At 56.1% G+C, this 16,171-nt stretch overlaps 2 protein-coding genes across 2 annotated transcripts; one reads left to right on the plus strand and one right to left on the minus strand.

Moving 5' to 3' along the window:
• Positions 1-1,159: 1,159 nt before the first annotated feature.
• On the minus strand, positions 1,160-7,196 carry REEP6 (receptor accessory protein 6; the record flags this gene model as incomplete). The annotated part of the gene is made up of 6 exons (XM_080935498.1): positions 1,160-2,339; positions 2,617-2,697; positions 3,244-3,412; positions 3,507-3,645; positions 3,738-3,831; positions 7,082-7,196. 6 exons carry the CDS (start codon positions 7,194-7,196, stop codon positions 2,302-2,304), a joined length of 636 nt encoding a protein of 211 aa, XP_080791624.1. The 3' UTR covers positions 1,160-2,301.
• A 793-nt stretch (positions 7,197-7,989) lies between these two features.
• PCSK4 (proprotein convertase subtilisin/kexin type 4) lies at positions 7,990-15,599 on the plus strand (the record flags this gene model as incomplete). Its single annotated transcript, XM_080935931.1, is given in 16 exon segments — positions 7,990-8,169; positions 8,378-8,482; positions 11,004-11,096; positions 11,178-11,306; positions 11,397-11,473; positions 11,571-11,659; positions 11,824-11,996; positions 12,086-12,298; positions 13,027-13,127; positions 13,204-13,307; positions 13,380-13,497; positions 13,750-13,935; positions 14,078-14,202; positions 14,767-14,864; positions 14,867-14,897; positions 15,020-15,599. Coding segments are annotated over 16 exon segments (1,965 nt in total). The 3' UTR covers positions 15,163-15,599.
• Positions 15,600-16,171: the final 572 nt, after the last annotated feature.

Below are 16,171 nucleotides of genomic sequence, written 5' to 3' on the forward strand. Positions count from 1 at the left end.
GGACTGACCTCATTGCTACATTTCTACCAGACAATCTAAGGGCCAGGGGTGTAAAGCCCAGTGAAAGTGAGGGGCTGAGGGCGTGGCCAGGGGTGGGGCCCTGGCCCAGTATTCAGAAATTGCTGGATTTCATTGCAGATCTACAAAAAATCTAAACACCAATGTAGTCTGTGACCCCGGCTGTCTACATGGGCACTCACCCAGCCTCTGCCTCTGTCTCACACTGACCCCATGTGCACAGCCCAGCACTCCACCTGCCCAGGCAGAAGTGTCAGGTGTGTGTCAAGAGCTGGTCCTCACTCCTTCTCCAGGCTAACCCCAGCACTCTTTCCGCCTCTGCTTCTGGGGAGAGAGAGGAGGAAATGAACTTGGCCACGAATCCACCACAGGGGTGATGGGTCTGCAAGTGGCTGTGTTCTCCTAATGGACACTTCTCCCTGAAGCAAGATAGAATAGAGAGGAGGAGGCTCAGGAGAACTGACAGGGTACTGAGAGATGCTCTTAGTATGCACGCTGTTGGCTCATACCTACAACTCCACATCCAGAGGACTGGCCCTTCTGCCTTTTCTGGGCGCCCACTGCACAGGCCAGCACAGACATTATTATTTTTTTTTTAATTTAGAAAATCCCAAGAAACCTTTCCAGTCTTTGAACAGTAACAGGAAAAGGGCTGCTCACCCATGCTGGGGTGGCCTTTCTCACAGAGCCTGTACTGCCTGAGTCAGACCTGCTCCTGTGGGAAGCTCCAATAAGCTCTATGTCACAGGTGGACCTGTCTCACTGCTTGTCTTTGGCCTGGAGCTGCCCTCTCTATTTGGAGTAAACACTATCTTTTTATCCCAGGCAGAGGGACCCCATGCATCATGGCTCCTAGCTGTAATGTCAGAACTTGGGCAGCTGAGACAGGACAGCATTTATGTTCTGGGCCAGCCTGGGCTATATATGAAAATTCTGTCTCAGGAAGAGGACATAGGTTTCCTGCCTGGCCATGCTTGTGTCTCAGCCCCTTTGGCAGGTCCCAGGGAAGATGACTTTGCCTTCTACTGCCTCAGTTTCCTTGGGGCCTGACCCAAGGTTATGTTCCCACAGACTGCAGCTCAGAGGACACATTGGAGGAGCCTGAGCGGTGATTTTATTGCGTGCCTTGGAGGATGTTACACGGGGGACCCCTTGATGGTATTTCACGTGCACCTTGATAGATGTTTTGTACTGCTGTGAGGATGTTTCACGTGGGGCTGCGTGGTTGGTGTCTCACCCGGGAGTCCACAGGCAGGTTTGACGTGTGATGGCCTAGCTGGTGGATGTTTCACGTGGCGTTGTGGTAGATGTTTGATTTGTTTCGATGGCGGGCAGTTATTCAATGTGGCTCTCGTATGGTGCTCCAGTGGTCTAGTGTTTTGTGTGGCTCCCTTGGGCAGGTGTCTCTTGCGATCTCATGGCCCACAGGTGTCCCGGCATGGCACTAGTATGCCAGGTGTGGCAAAAGCCAGCAGTGTCTCGGGCAGCACAGCTGGTGAGTATATTCTGGCCATTTACAAGTGATCTCTGTGGTGGACTCAGACAAATACTCCAGAGAGGAGTCAGAGTGACAGGGAACCAGGACCTCAGCCACCGAGCCCTGCTTGTTCTTGGAACCAGCATCCCCTGGCTCAGCGGTACCCCTGTTGCCAGCCTGGTTAGGGTCAGGTGGTGTACTAGGAGACTGGGCCCTAGGTGAGTCCTGGGCAGAGACACTGCCACGCTGTGTGGAAGTGGGTGCAGATGTAGCCGCTGGTGCTGGCGCTGCTGGTGCTGCTGTAGCAGCTGCCGCCGCCCGGCCTGCTGACTGGCCTGCTGCCGAGACCTGGGGGGTCTGCTGGTTTGTTCCTGAGTGGCGGCGGCCAGTTGTCCGATTAGGTCCCAAGGACCGGCCTGCTGGCTGTGAGGCACCTCCAGAGCGCATGGGCAGTTGAGCGGGCCCCAGTGTTGCACTGGGCAGCCGAGCACGCTGAGTGGCCTTGGGAGTCAAACTGCCCCGGCTTCGATGGGGCCGGGTCTTGCTGGGAATCTGGCTGGTAGAGCCAGTGGCCAGCTGACCCCGGGATGCAGATGCGGAGCCTGGGCTGACCGGTGATGGGGACTGCCCATGCGTGGCCCGTGAGGGGCTTCCTACTGGCTTACTTGGGCTTGAGGGTCTGTGTTGTGGTTGTGGTTGCGTCTCCTCTGTCTGAGAGTCTGAGGAATTATCAGAGGCCTGGACATCATTGGCTGTGTGTGCCTTGTTATTGGCTGGGGGCTCTGCACACAGACTGCCAGCAGACCTCACTGGTGCTTCAGGAGTGGGGTCTGACTTGACTTGGCTGTGGAGAGAAAAGATGGTGTGTGACCTCCCGCCAGCACGGCCCTGATGGAAGAATGTATTATCAGCTCTGCTCCTCAGGCAAGCTTGCCATCCTCTGCAGACATCTGAACATAGACCGGCACACTCTGCTCCTCGTGGGACATGCTTGTTCACGGACACCTGCACATGCACATATGCATACCCAGAGCAGCATGCCCCAGACACACACATGCAGACACTCACACCACACACTGAATGACTATGCCCTACACAATCCCTCCGAGAGAATTACATACGGTCCGGTTCCAGGGCGGCTGGGGACTCCGATGTTGATGTTGGGGAGACGAGAGCCCGGCCCCGGGCCAAGGCCTGCAGTACTGGTTCCCGACAGCCAAGGAGAGAGAGGCGGACAGTAAGAGAATAGTGGAGCCACGCAGGGGGTGGTCGAGACGCAAGACAAGGAGTGTAGCCAGAGTCAGGAGGCTCAGGACAGGCGAACAGACAGGCAAATCCAGTCACGGGGACAGACACAGACAAGAGGGTCAATCAAGACCCAGGAGCAAGCTAGGGCGGGGTGATTCTGTCATGCCTGTCACCCCAGCACCCAGGAGGTAGAGGCAGGAAGATCAGGAACAAAAGATGACCTCAGCTAAATACCCAGGAGGGTAGCCTGGCTGCATGAAATCCTTTCTGTCTCAAAATAACCTAATTAGCCTCATGTGGTGGCATGAACCTTTAATCCTAGCTCTAGGGAGAGAGGCTCAGACAGGTGGATCTGTATGAGCTTAAGGCCACCCCGATCTACAAAGTGAGTTCCTAGCCAGCTTGTCTCAAAAAAAAAAAAAAAAAAAGTGTGTGTGGGGAAAACAAAACAAATGCAGTATCCAAATCAAGCCCCATGGACATCTGCCCCAAGTACGCACCGTCCCGGGTTATCCCAGCTGCTAGGTCCAAAGCTCTTCCGCTTAGCTGGCTCGCGGCGCTGTCTAGAGCCACGTGGTGTTTTAGGAACAGGGGTCTTATGATGCGATGATACAGTAGTAACGCCCCGTTCCAGGGTCCGGGGGTCATGCAAAATAACAGGAAGGCGCACTGCACAGGGACATTGGGGACATTGAGCTGTCACTCACAGGCTGCCCACCCCTATGCCTCCCCACCTGCTCCCAGGGCTAACCAGCCTGCCCACCTTGCCCGCGTAGTAGAAAGGGAACCAGAACAGGAGTAGATCGCTGAAGAATTCGACCAGACCGAACAGGGCGTACACCACCCAGTAGGTTAGCCACACAGTGTCGTCTTCCTTGCTTGGGCTCTCGATAGCTTTGACTCTGTCCAGATGGGAATGCACATGTCTGCCCTCTAGGTGCCCTCTAGGAGCACCAGCAGCCTCCCACCCCTGTGGACTGCCTGCTGTACTCACGAAGCATATGCGGGGTATACAAATCCGATGACATTGCACAGTAGAGAGGCCCCGTAGCCGAACAGAAGATACAGGCCTAGAAGAGCGAGGGCTCCTGCAAAGGCAAGAACATCAGGCAATGCCTGAGGCACTGCGCCTGTCTGACAGCTCCTGCACCTCCTTCCTCGTGATGCCCTGGGCAGCGAATCCCTATTGTGGCCCATGGCTCAATTTTAGGTTAAGAATTCAGCCTTTTTCCTCCTCCTCCCCCTCCTTTCCGAGACAGGGTTTCACAGTGCAGTGCTGGCTGGTTTCAAAGTCGTGGAGATCCGCCTCTTGTGCCATCTGAGCGCTGAGGTGAGAGGCTGCTCTGCCACATTGACCCTCTTGGGTATTCTTTTGTTCTGGGGTTTTTGAGACTGTCTTACTGTGTAGCCCAAGCTGGCCTTGAACTCTGGCCCCTCCCAGGTCAGCATCTGGAGCACTGCATGACAGAGCACACAGACCACATAGTGAATTCAGTGCAGCCCGGGGTTCCATGTTCAAACCTACCACCAAAAAGGGGAGAGACGACTCCGTTGGCGAAATGCTTCCTATGAAGGACCAATGATGAGAGTCTGAAACTCAGCACATACCAACAAAACAGAACCAACAAGAACAGGCTTGCTGGGCTGGAGAGATGGCTCAGCAGTTAAGAACACTGACTGCTCTTCCAGAGGTCCTGAGTTCGAATCCCAGCAACCACATGGTGGCTCACAACCATCTGTAATGAGATCTGATGCCCTCTTCTGGTGTGTCTGATGGCAGCTACAGTGTACTTATAATAAATAAATTAAAAAAGAAGAAAAAAAAAAAGGAACAGGCTTGTTTGCAGTGTCTGAAACCCCAGCACTTGGGAGAGGGTGACAGAGACAGATCCTTGGACCTTGCTGAACCGTCAGTCTACAGATTCACAGAGCAAGTGGAGAGAGGCCAGCCAGATGGCTCAGCAGGTAGAGGCACTTGCCAAACAAGTGGGCCATGTAATCTGATTGCCGGAGCCATGTGGTGGAAGATCTCTCACTTCCTGTTTCTGTGTCTGGCCCTGTCTTTCTCCAGAGTGAGCTAGAACTCCCCACCTCCCAAACAAGGTGAGCTGTTTCTTGTTCTCCGGTTTCAGCTGCTGTCTATGTGCAGGTGTGTCTGGGGCTGTGGTTGGCTGTGGTTAGGTAACTGCCTCACTACACTCTGTATAGCAGCCTTTTGACATTCTTGGCAATGAAAAGCTGGGAGCCACCATTTCGAACTTGTCTCTAGAAGGCGCCAAGGGAGAGCCAGGAGCTTATGGGAAAGTATTTGGAGGATCTAGGGCTTTGTGCTCCGGTGAAGGTCAGAGGCTGGGCAAAGGCAGGAGGTGGGAAGGCTTATCCACACGAGCGGACCTTTGCCCTAGGGGCAGCTGGGACCAGGACATCTCCTCCTCCTTCCTCCCCCAGAGACTGTTATCACAGGGACAAGGGCTTCTGAGTCTAAGGTCAGAGTCCCTGCCCCTCCCCCCATCTGCTCTGGGTCTTATCACCTAAGACCTGAGGATGAAGGAGGGGCTGCAGCTGGACCCAGTGACCTTTGTACCACTGCCCCAAGTCTAATCGCCAGCCTCATTTAGTGTCTGAGGGCACAGAGTAGCCAATTGGGGCAGCTGAGGTAAGGGTCCTGAAGCAAGTGAGGGATGCCACCCTGTCTCTGGCAATTATGGGGGTGGAAAGGGCTCTCCCAGTGTCCTGGCCCCTCAATCTCTTTAACTGCAGCCTCAGCAGGAGGAAGATAACCTTGGATAAAGGACTTAGGGCAGGGAGCAGAGAGAGGCACAGAGACAGATGGCCAGGACAGGTGAGGGGTTTCCCAACACAGACCTGCCTCCTGGGCCTCAGTTCTCCTGGCTGCCCCCTCTCAGGGTACTATGATGCAATTTGCCTAGTGATGTGGAAAGCCAGGACAGAGGTTGAAGTCTGTACCTGGGTCACACACGGGACAATGGGCTAACTTGCGGTGCTGAGTCACAGGTAGAGTCTGGACACAGATATCAGAACCCCCACAAGCACAGGGTATGAGAGCCCGCCCTCCAGCTGGTGAGGAAGTGACAGTACATGGAATCTTGGGGATCTGTAGCAAAGGGCTTCGTGTCTTTCACACAGTTACCATGGCCTGGTGATTCAGGAAGGGAGAGGGACTTCAGAACAAGGCTGTGGACTTCTGAAGACCCCAAAAGAAGCACACTATAATCATTTCAGAAAGATGATGCACTTAGACCACACTGCAGAAAGGGTCTGGAACAAGAATAGACCTAAATACAGTTGGGGTGCTTAGAGGGATGGTCCCTCCCTACAGGCTTCCCTACTCCCCAGATTCCAGCCACCACCTCAGCTCAACAAATATTGACTCAAAGCTATTGCGCCGGGGCACAGAGGAAGAGAAGCAGAGTGCCCAGGTGCTTGGGTCAGTCCCCTGCCAGCCTGGACCTCAGATGGCCCAGAGATACATGGGACATCTCTCCATGAGAACATGGATTGATAGAGGTGGGGGTGTTGTCCCTTGTTTTCTCACCCACATAGGGGTCAGTTGGGCCACTGGAAAAACCAGACTTGCAAGGAGGAGGCTCAGGTCACATGCAGAGTGCTGCAGGACCCTAAGGTGCCTTTTTCCAAAGACCTTGGAGGAGAGGCAGGCAAATAAAAATCCCCCTTCACAGGATTCCAGGATGAGACCCCACAGGTAGGTCAGAGTTCCCAGATAATATCAGGGTCCACAGGGGAACCAGAATGTTTTCCCCTTCCATGGATAAGGACTCAGGACATCTTGATTGTCTGTTGAGGACCCAGCTGTGCCCGCCTTCCCAGGCAGGACCTTAAGTCCAGTCCAGGTGCCTAGTACCTCATGAGGCCTTTTGCCAGGTCCACCAGGGACCTGAGGTATGCACTCCTTCTAGGTCTGAGTCTTGTAGAGGCCCTCAGGGACCTAAGAAGCACAAACCTTCCAAGTCAGAGTCCACAAAACCCCACGGTGCCTAAGCAGGGGCCTGGGATGAGAGTCCATTTTAGAGATGGGATGCAGCGGCTAGGTCTGAGCTCTCAGGGCCTCCCCATAACCCGTGGGAAACCTAAGATGTAAACCCCTTCCAGGGTGAGGGCACCCAAACCTCAAGGTGCCCAATTAGTACTTGGGTCGTGCAATTTATCCAAGGATGGGACCCAGGAGCCCGGGATGGGTTCCCGGGGCCTCCTGGAACTCGTCTAGGACCCATGACAAGCTCCCTTTACAGTGACGGGACTCAGGACTTCATGGTGCCCATTGGGGACCATGCGACATGCACCCCTCTCCAGGCTCACCCGCGGCGAGATACCGCTTCTCTACACCGGTCCTGGCTTCGAGCGCCCCGAGCGCTTCGGTGGCCACGTTCTCCTGTTCCAGAAAACGTTCGAAGCGCTGGCGTAAACCGTCCATGGCTGTGGCGGGCGGGGGGCAGGCCGCTCAAGCACGCCCGCAGCCTCGCGCACCGGTCCCGCCGAGAACGCACCACTTTCGCCACCCGCGCACCGCCCTGCCCCGCCCCCGGCCCGCTGCTTTCGGCCCCAGACCCTGGCTCCGCCCCCGCCCCCTGCCTCTGGCCAATGGGAGGGCAGGGCGGACAAAGGAGGTGGGGCCTGCCCCGTCTCCTCGACCGCATGGCCCTCTGGCCAGGGTGGAGGCCGGGGCGGCAGCGAGGAGTCCGGAGGGGGCGGGGCACCAGGCTGCTGGCGTGTTGATTGGTCAAGAGGGTGTGGCACAATACTGATTGGACAAGATTATTGACGGAGAGCAATTGAGGTAGGTGGAGCTAGTTGAGAAACAGGTGGGAGGGGCCTGATTAAGCTCAGCGCTGATTGGACAGACCAGAAAAGACAGGGTTGATCACAAAGGAGGCGGGACTACACTGGAAAAAACGAAGCTGATTTTGAAGGAGGGGCGTGGAGAAAAGTAGGCGGGGCCAAAAAAGTTGAAGGCACCTGTTACCTGGAACCTACTCCTAAGGGACAGTTGGAGGGGTTGTCCTTGTGTAAGTGGAGAAAGTGAGGTTCCCGAAGGCTTTAGTCCTATGGATATGTCTCTCCGTGTGGGATATCTCCACCCCTCACGGGTGGGGAGGGGGTGGGGAGGAAGGAAGCGCAAGGCCCCTTGGGAGTTGAAAGCTTAGGGTTGCCATGGTGTTCAGGCTGGGGTGACTTCCTGAAGCCCCGCCCCCGCCCCGCCCCCCGCTATGCGGCCCTCCCAGACAGTGCTGCGGCTGGGTCTGGCTTTGGCTTTGGCCCTCCTGGCTGTGGGGTGGGTCTCAGCCCGACCCCCCATCTATGTCAGCAGCTGGGCAGTGCAGGTGACCAAAGGTTACCAGGAGGCTGAACGCCTGGCACGTAAATTTGGCTTCGTCAACCTGGGACAGGTGGGTGGGACATGGGATGTGGGCCTGAACAACCCTCAGACCTGGACAAATGGAAGGGTGTCCCCAAGACCTCCCCACATATGTGTCTGTGTGCCCCTCCACGTTCAATATGGCTCTCATCTGGACCCCTGGTTGACGTGTATAAAGTCGTGGAGACCCTATCAAAGGAGCAGGATCCCAGCAATGCCCCTGTCCATCGCATTGCCAGATCTTTCCTGATGACCAGTATTTCCATCTGCGGCACCGGGGTGTGGCCCAACAGTCCCTGACTCCACACTGGGGCCACCGTCTGCGCCTGAAGAGAGAGCCCAAGGTGAGAGTGAGCTCATGTCTGCTGTGTCCTAACCAATGGCCTGCTATACAGTTGTGAAGTAGGGCCTAGTTGGGGAAGCCATGTGTGAGCATCTGGGAGACTCTGAGAACCCCTTGCCCTGCTTGTCATGGATGGAAGGTCTCATGCACTGTTTCTTCCCCCACTGCAAGCCACAAGAAGTAGGGAAGGTAACTGGTCCATTTCAACACACAGGCAAGCTGAAGTCAGTGAGTGTGCAGCTGACCCAGGGGCAGAGCCTGAATTTTTGGTGCTTCTGTAGGTGTCCGGTCAACGTTAGGCCAGTCTGCCGTTGGGAACAGCCCTTAGATGGCAGTTAAAACACAGGCATGAAGGTGTGGTAGAGGGTTACAGGATATGCTGGAGAGGGGCTCGCCTGCACCAGGACCTGTCTTAGTTATTGCTATGACAGAACACCATGACTGAAGTGACTTACAGAAGCAAGACTTTATTGGAGCTTACTGCTTCAGAGGGTGAGTCCGTGGTCACCATGATCAGGGAGCACAGCAGCAGGTGGCACTGATAGCTCACAAGCGGGCAGGGAGAGCTAACTGGAAATGGTATGGGCTTCTGAAACCTCCAAGCCCATCACCCACCTACCAGTGATAGCAATAGACCACCTCCAACAAGGCCACACCTCCTAATCCTTCTTAAACAGGTCCACCTACTAGGAACCAAGCAAATGTAAAGGCCCATGGGGGCATTCTCATTCAATCCACCACAGGGACTCAGTATCTTTAGAGACCAAAGCCTCTGAAGAGAATGCTAACAAATAGGAGGAGGGGCAAGGGGGAGTGGAGGAAAGGGGGAGGGGACAAGAGGAGAGGAGAGGTATGGTGGGTGGACAGAGATCAAGCCAGGTAATCCAGGAGAACATGGCTCCTGAAAGAGACTCAGATGGGGTGTAAGGAGGACAGATGGTTTGAGCTGGTCAACAGCACATGCAAAGGCCCTGGGGTAGAAGACAGGACTTTTTCCAGGCCAATAGCTGTAGCTCTGAGAGGAGCAGGCTGATTGCTCCTCTGTCTTTGTCTCATCTCTGTAGACCAGCCAGGCAGTAGGCATGCTGGATGAAAGTGGAGGAGATAGGGGCTAAGGCTCAATGGGTAGGGTGCACATTAAGACAGAAGTCCTGCATTTCCTCCCAGTGCCACCCAAGCATGGTAGCACACTCTAGTCATCTACTGGAGAAGTGGAGGCAGGAGGATCAGGAATTCAAAGTTATCCTCAGTTACATAGAATTTGAGGCTAACCTGGGCTACATCAGACCCCATCTCTGAAAACAAAGACATAAACAGTGATATGGCTCAGAGAGTAGAGGTGCTCAGCCTAGCTGAGCTCAAGCCCCAGATCCAAGTAGGAGGAGAAAACTGACTCCCACAGTTAGTTTTTTATTTTTCAAGACAGGGTTTTTCTGTGTAGCCCTGGCTGTCCCAAGAACTCAGAGCAGCCTGCCTCTGCCTCCTGAGTGTTGGGATTAAAGATGTGTGCCACCACCTCCCAGCCCCACCGCCTCCCAGCCCCACCGCCTCCCAGCACCACCTCCCAGCACCACCGCCTCCCAGCCCCACCGTTACTTTTTTAAAAAGATTTAGAATTTTCTGCTTTGTATTTTTTCTTACTAACATGGATTAGTGCTTTGCCTGACTGTACCATATGCATGTAGGTGCCCAAAGATGCTCAGAAGAGGGCATGGGATCTAGTAGGAACTTGTTCCAGGGAATTGAACCTGTGTCCTCTGCAAGAGCAGCCAGTGCTCTTAGGCACTGAGACATCTCTCTAGACCCACAAATCGTCCTTTGACCTCTGCACATATGCTATGGTGCACACATGTGAGGGGGGTACACAGAGAGATATGAGGGAGAGGGAAAGGGAGGGAGAGAGAGGGAGGGGGAGGGAAGGAAAAAGGAGGGAGGGAGAGTGAGAAAAGGAGAGGGAGGGAGAGGGAGGGAGAAAGGGCTGAGAATACAAATGGAAAACAGGAGCAAGGGTAGATACTAGGAGGTCTTGGAGGTTGTGTGACATGGGCCAAGAGTGTTGTGACCCAGGAAGAGTTTCACGGGTGGTGGGTTTTTTTGGAGTTCCCCACCACTTTTGACCCCAGCACTCCAGAGGCAGAGGCAAGTGAATCTCTGAGTTCAAGGCCAGCTTCATCTCCATAGTGAGCCCCAGGCCAGCGAGAGCTGCACAGTGAGACCTTGTCTCAAGAAAAAAATAAAATCACGCTGCTGGAGAAAGCCAATAAGACCTGGTGAGACCCTAGAAAAAAAGGAGAAGGGAGTAAGGCAGGAGAGCCACACTTGCCCCCAGCGGCTTTACTTGTCAATTCATCAGGCCGCGGTGTCTGAGAACGCAGCTTTGAGGATCATGGGGGACCCAAAGAGCAGCCCCCGCTAACATGCCTGTCGATTAACAAGGACCTCCTTGGAGCTCTACAGCCCTTCTGCCCGCGGTCCCACACCCCTGGAGGCGGTAACTGGTTCAGCCCCCGCGCCCCCTGCAGGTGCGGTGGTTTGAGCAGCAGACTTTGAGGCGGCGGGTGAAGCGCTCCCTAGTGGTTCCCACAGACCCCTGGTTTTCCAAGCAGTGGTACATGGTGAGCACTTGGATTGGGTGGAGTGGACAAGGGGGACCATCCTGAGCCCCTCTGACCCCAGGTCCTCCTTGTCCCTCATAGAACAAGGAGCTACAACAAGATCTCAACATCTTAAAGGTTTGGAACCAAGGACTGACCGGCCGGGGCGTGGTGGTCTCCATCTTGGACGATGGCATTGAGAAGGACCACCCAGACCTCTGGGCTAATTATGTGAGTTGTCCAGGGATCAGAACAGAAGCCACCCCCCGACACAGCTGGCCTCACTTCATTATTATCTTACGTCCCCTGCCTGCCCTCCAGGACCCTCTGGCCAGCTATGACTTCAATGACTATGACCCAGATCCCCAGCCTCGCTACACACCTAACGATGAAAATCGGTGAGCTAGATGCTGTGTCCCAGGCGTTCCTGGGGTCTGCAGAGATGCCAAAGTGGGAAGGGACAAATGTCTGTTTTCCTCCTTGCTCTGGAATCAGGCATGGAACCCGCTGCGCTGGGGAGGTGTCTGCCACAGCTAACAACGGGTTCTGTGGTGCTGGTGTGGCCTTCAATGCCAGAATTGGAGGTACCAGGGGTGAAGGCTGGGGGTGTGGTGTCAGGTGAAGCTTGACCCTGTTCCCATCACTGGTTGCTGAGCAGTGCCAGGCCCTAGGCTGAGGGTAGTGGGGAGGTGGTCTGGTAGGGTAACCAGAGTCGGTGCTGGCGCAAGGCCCACGCCCACCCGCGCAGGCGTGCGTATGTTGGATGGAGCCATCACTGACATCGTGGAGGCTCAGTCCCTCAGCCTGCAGCCGCAACACATACACATCTATAGCGCCAGCTGGGGCCCGGAGGATGATGGCCGCACGGTGGACGGACCCGGCTTCCTCACGCAGGAGGCCTTCAGGCGTGGTGTAACCAAGGTGCACAGGAACCATACCCTGGGCAGAGGGGGCAGGTTCCCCGGGGATTGGAGGGCTGACTCTGTTCTCGCGGGTCACTCCACACCTAGGGCCGCCAAGGGCTGGGCACACTGTTCATCTGGGCCTCGGGAAATGGTGGCCTCCATTACGACAACTGCAATTGTGACGGCTACACCAACAGCATCCACACGATGTCAGTGGGCAGCACCACGCGGCAGGGCCAAGTGCCCTGGTACAGCGAGGCCTGCGCCTCCACGTTCACCACCACCTTCAGCAGCGGTGTGGTAACCGACCCACAGATCGTGAGCATCCAGCCAAGTCCGCACCACAGGCCCCGCCTGCAGGAGGGTCTTCCCCTAGACCCCGCCTCCTCAGGCTCTACCCCCAGGCATCAACCTAGCAGCGGGCCCCATCCATCCAGATACCGGTCCCCAAGCAAATCCCACCTCACAAGACCTGGCCACAAAGGCCTTGCCCCTCCTGTCCCCCTTCTTGGGCAAAATTTGTGCCAATGGTTGGGCTATTTGTGCCCCTGCTACCTGGAGGCTTCCTGAAGACTTTAAGGCACCGGCTCGCTCCGAGGTTCCCCACCAGAGGGCCATTGCCTGAGTGGCCTCTCTTCCCCCGCCGCCACTTCACCGACCTTTGAGTCTTGAGTCTTGGCACTTTTTAGATGTAGGGCCACGAATCATTTTCAACTCAGTGCTTAATGGTTTCGGAACTTAGTTCTCAGCAGACCCTGAGTGACTGAAGAACAGTCCTCAGTAGGAGCTAAACTTGGTCCTTAGTATTCTTTACTTACGGTGTAGACCAGTCGAGGCTGGAAGTTACAGCTTCTCTTTCCTCTGCCCCAGTGAGTGCTGGAATTAAATGCCTGCCCTCTCAGTACCTTTTGGACTTAGTCCTACATGTGTTTCTCCAGCTTAGTCTTATTTAGCCTCATCAGCATTTTGTAAACTTAGTCCCTAGTCCCTTCCACACAGTGTTCCAACTGGGCTGTTCTCGGAGCTCAAGGTCCTTCTGTCTCCAGGTCACCACAGATCTGCACCACCAATGCACCAACAAGCACACGGGCACCTCGGCTTCCGCCCCGCTGGCTGCCGGCATAATTGCCCTGGCGCTGGAGGCCAAGTAGGTGATCGTGGGGCTCCGCCCACCGCCCCGCCCCCACGGGTGACTCCCGGCTCACCCGCCCTCGCCCCCCCAGCCCGCTTCTGACCTGGAGGGACCTACAGCACCTGGTGGTCCGCGCGTCCAGGCCGGCGCAGTTGCAGGCGGAGGACTGGAGGATCAACGGCGTGGGGCGCCAAGGTGCGGCGGGGCCAGGCAGGGGAAGGGGGTGCGGTGCACGCAGGACCAGTGACCGCTACCCCTCCCGCGCAGTGAGCCACCACTATGGCTACGGGCTGCTTGACGCGGGGCTGTTGGTGGACCTGGCTCGCGTGTGGCTGCCCACTAAGCCTCAGCAGAAATGTGCCATTCGGGTGGTGCACAACGCCACGTGAGAGAGGCCCCGCCCCACTGGAGGGAGGCCCCGCCCACTCACTGGAGGGAGGTCCCGAGGTCCAGATTCCACGCCCACGCCGGCGGTTCTGCCCAGGTGTCCACCCTGCACTTTGTTGTAGCCCCCCCCCCCCCGCTTCTTTACTACCTCCTCACCCTAGTCCAAGGCAGGGAGGATGCCCTGAAACCTCAGTTTACCATCTGAGGAAAGAGCACCCTCCGACCCACGGGACCATCCTCACCCTACCAGCCCCATCCTGCCTCGGATGCTGGTGCCGAAGAATGTGACCGTGTGCTCTGATGGCTCGCGTCGCCGCCTCATCCGTTCACTCGAGCACGTGCAGGTCCAGTTGTCGCTCTCCTACAGTCGCCGCGGGGACCTGGAGATATTTCTCATCAGCCCCATGGGCACGCGCTCCACGCTTGTGGCCATCAGGTGTGGGAAATTCCCAAGGGCCCTGGGAGCCAGCGGTCCCCTCCCTAGCCTCCTGCAGGTGGGACCCTACCTGGGTGGGACTCAGAAGACTCCTGTTAGATGCCAGGAGCCCTGTCTCTCCTGTGCCACTCACTGGCCACAGACCCTTGGATATCAGCGGCCAAGGCTACAACAACTGGATCTTCATGTCCACTCACTACTGGGACGAGGACCCACAGGGCCTGTGGACCCTGGGCCTGGAGAACAAGGGCTACTATTTTAACACCGGTGAGAATTGGCTGTGACCCTGCCTTGGTTGACCCTCAGCCACAGAGGGTCCTAAGGGTTTTCTTGGAAAGACCATGCCTTTCTAGCACACAGTAGATGGGCAAGGCTCAGCCATCGGTGACTAGTAGGTGTACAGCTATGGAGGGAGTGGGAGAGAGGAAGGAGAATCTGACTCATGGGAAAGCGAGGATCTGGCCAGTGGTGCAAATCAGGTATAAGGTTACCTAAAGGAGGAGGGCACTCTGAGCACAGTGGCACACAGTAGGTGCAGTCACCTAAGAGAAGTGGGGAGGGGGTCTGGCCACTGGCACATAGTAGATGTGCAGCAACCATGGGGGTGGTCTGACCAGTGGCAAACAATAAGGTATCACCTACCTGGGAGGTGTGAGAGGATGTGGCCACTAGCACACAGTAGGTGCAGTTGCCCTGAGGAAGTGGGGGCCTCCAACCACTGCACAAGTAGGTGTGTCGCAGCCAGGCTTGGTTGATATGGGGCCCAAAGCACTGAGGCTGGCAAGCCACCGCAGCCTGTCTCCCTTGGTGCCCACCGTGACCCCTGCCCAGGGACTCTGTACTACTACACACTGCTGCTGTATGGGACTACAGAGGACATGACAGCGCGGCCCCAGGCCCCCCAGGTGACCAGCCGCGCGCGCGCGTGTATGTGCAGAGGGACACAGAGGGGCTGAGCCAGGGTGAGTGGCCGCAGCGCATGGTCACTTGTGGGGAGGAGGCGCAGTGGTCAGGGATGAGCGGGCAGGCACTGGCACCCACCAGCTACAGCCTCACTCTCTGTTTCCATTTTGTCCCTATGCAGAAAGTCATGGTCCCCTCGCCGTCCTGGCAGGACTCTACCCCGTCTCCAGCCAGCAGCAGTGGTGGCTCTACAGCCACACAGAACAGCCAGTGACCGAGGGACAGGCGGCTGTCACCCTTCTATCACCTGCTGCGGCAGCTTGACCAGCAACTTATACCGCCTGTTCCCTGTCTCTCATGCTGGAAGAGCTCCGGAGCCCCTCCAAGGTTTGCCACCTCTGGCAGCCACCCCGGCTACCAGTCTCAGGCCATGGTGCTGGCCCTGCTGGCCAGGACCTTTGGGAGGTCCCTCGTCTTGAGGAAGGTCCACTTACCCCAGCTTAGATACCCCAATGTCCAAAACCATGCACGCACAGCACCCTGAAGGCTGGAGAGCCAGAGGTGCCTGACTCTTGAGACAGAAAGCTGGTGCCCCAAGGCCCTGCTCCCCTCCCAGGCTGGAAAAGGAGCCTGCCCCAGAAGGCTGCAGAGCATCTGCAGGGGTTACATGACAGCCCACAGCTTGGCCTTAGCTGCTCCCTGTGGAAAAGATGCTTCCTTACATTTTTGGAGCAGGTACAGTGGGCAAGAGGTCAGACCAAAGCCACCAACCATCTGCCCCTTTCCTGTCTCCAAACCATCTATAGCCCCATGTCTAACCTCATAGTTGGCAAATAAAAGTTAAACAAGATGTCGAGTTTGTGGTATCCTTGAGGGTAGAATGAACCTGAACCCAGGGTGAGACACTACCTTTCCTGGAGGAAAAAGAACCACGAAGAAAGACTGCTCCGGGCCCAGCACCCGTGGCAAGAGGATCTACCAAGTGCCACGAACAGAAAGCTAGCTTACCACTACCACCACCACCCACTGCCCTTTTGAGACAGGGTCTCACTGTGTAGTCCTGGCTGTCCTGGACTTACTATAAAGACCAGGCTGATCTTGAACTCACGGAGGTCTGCCTACCTCTGCCTCCTGAGATTAAAGCTCTACCACAAGGAAGCAAGGCTCTCTGAATATGTTACCCTGTAGCTAGGTTCCATCCAACATTTATTGAGTGCCCACTGTGTACCTGGCAATGGTTGGACACAGATTACTATCTGCTGCCCAGCCAGGGAGACTCGAACTCAAGTTCACCCCTTGCCTCCTACCAGTAAGTCTGATATTACTGGATAGC

Source organism: Micromys minutus (genome assembly GCF_963924665.1).
Source record: "Micromys minutus genome assembly, chromosome: 22".
In the NCBI taxonomy this organism is placed as follows: domain Eukaryota; kingdom Metazoa; phylum Chordata; class Mammalia; order Rodentia; family Muridae; genus Micromys; species Micromys minutus.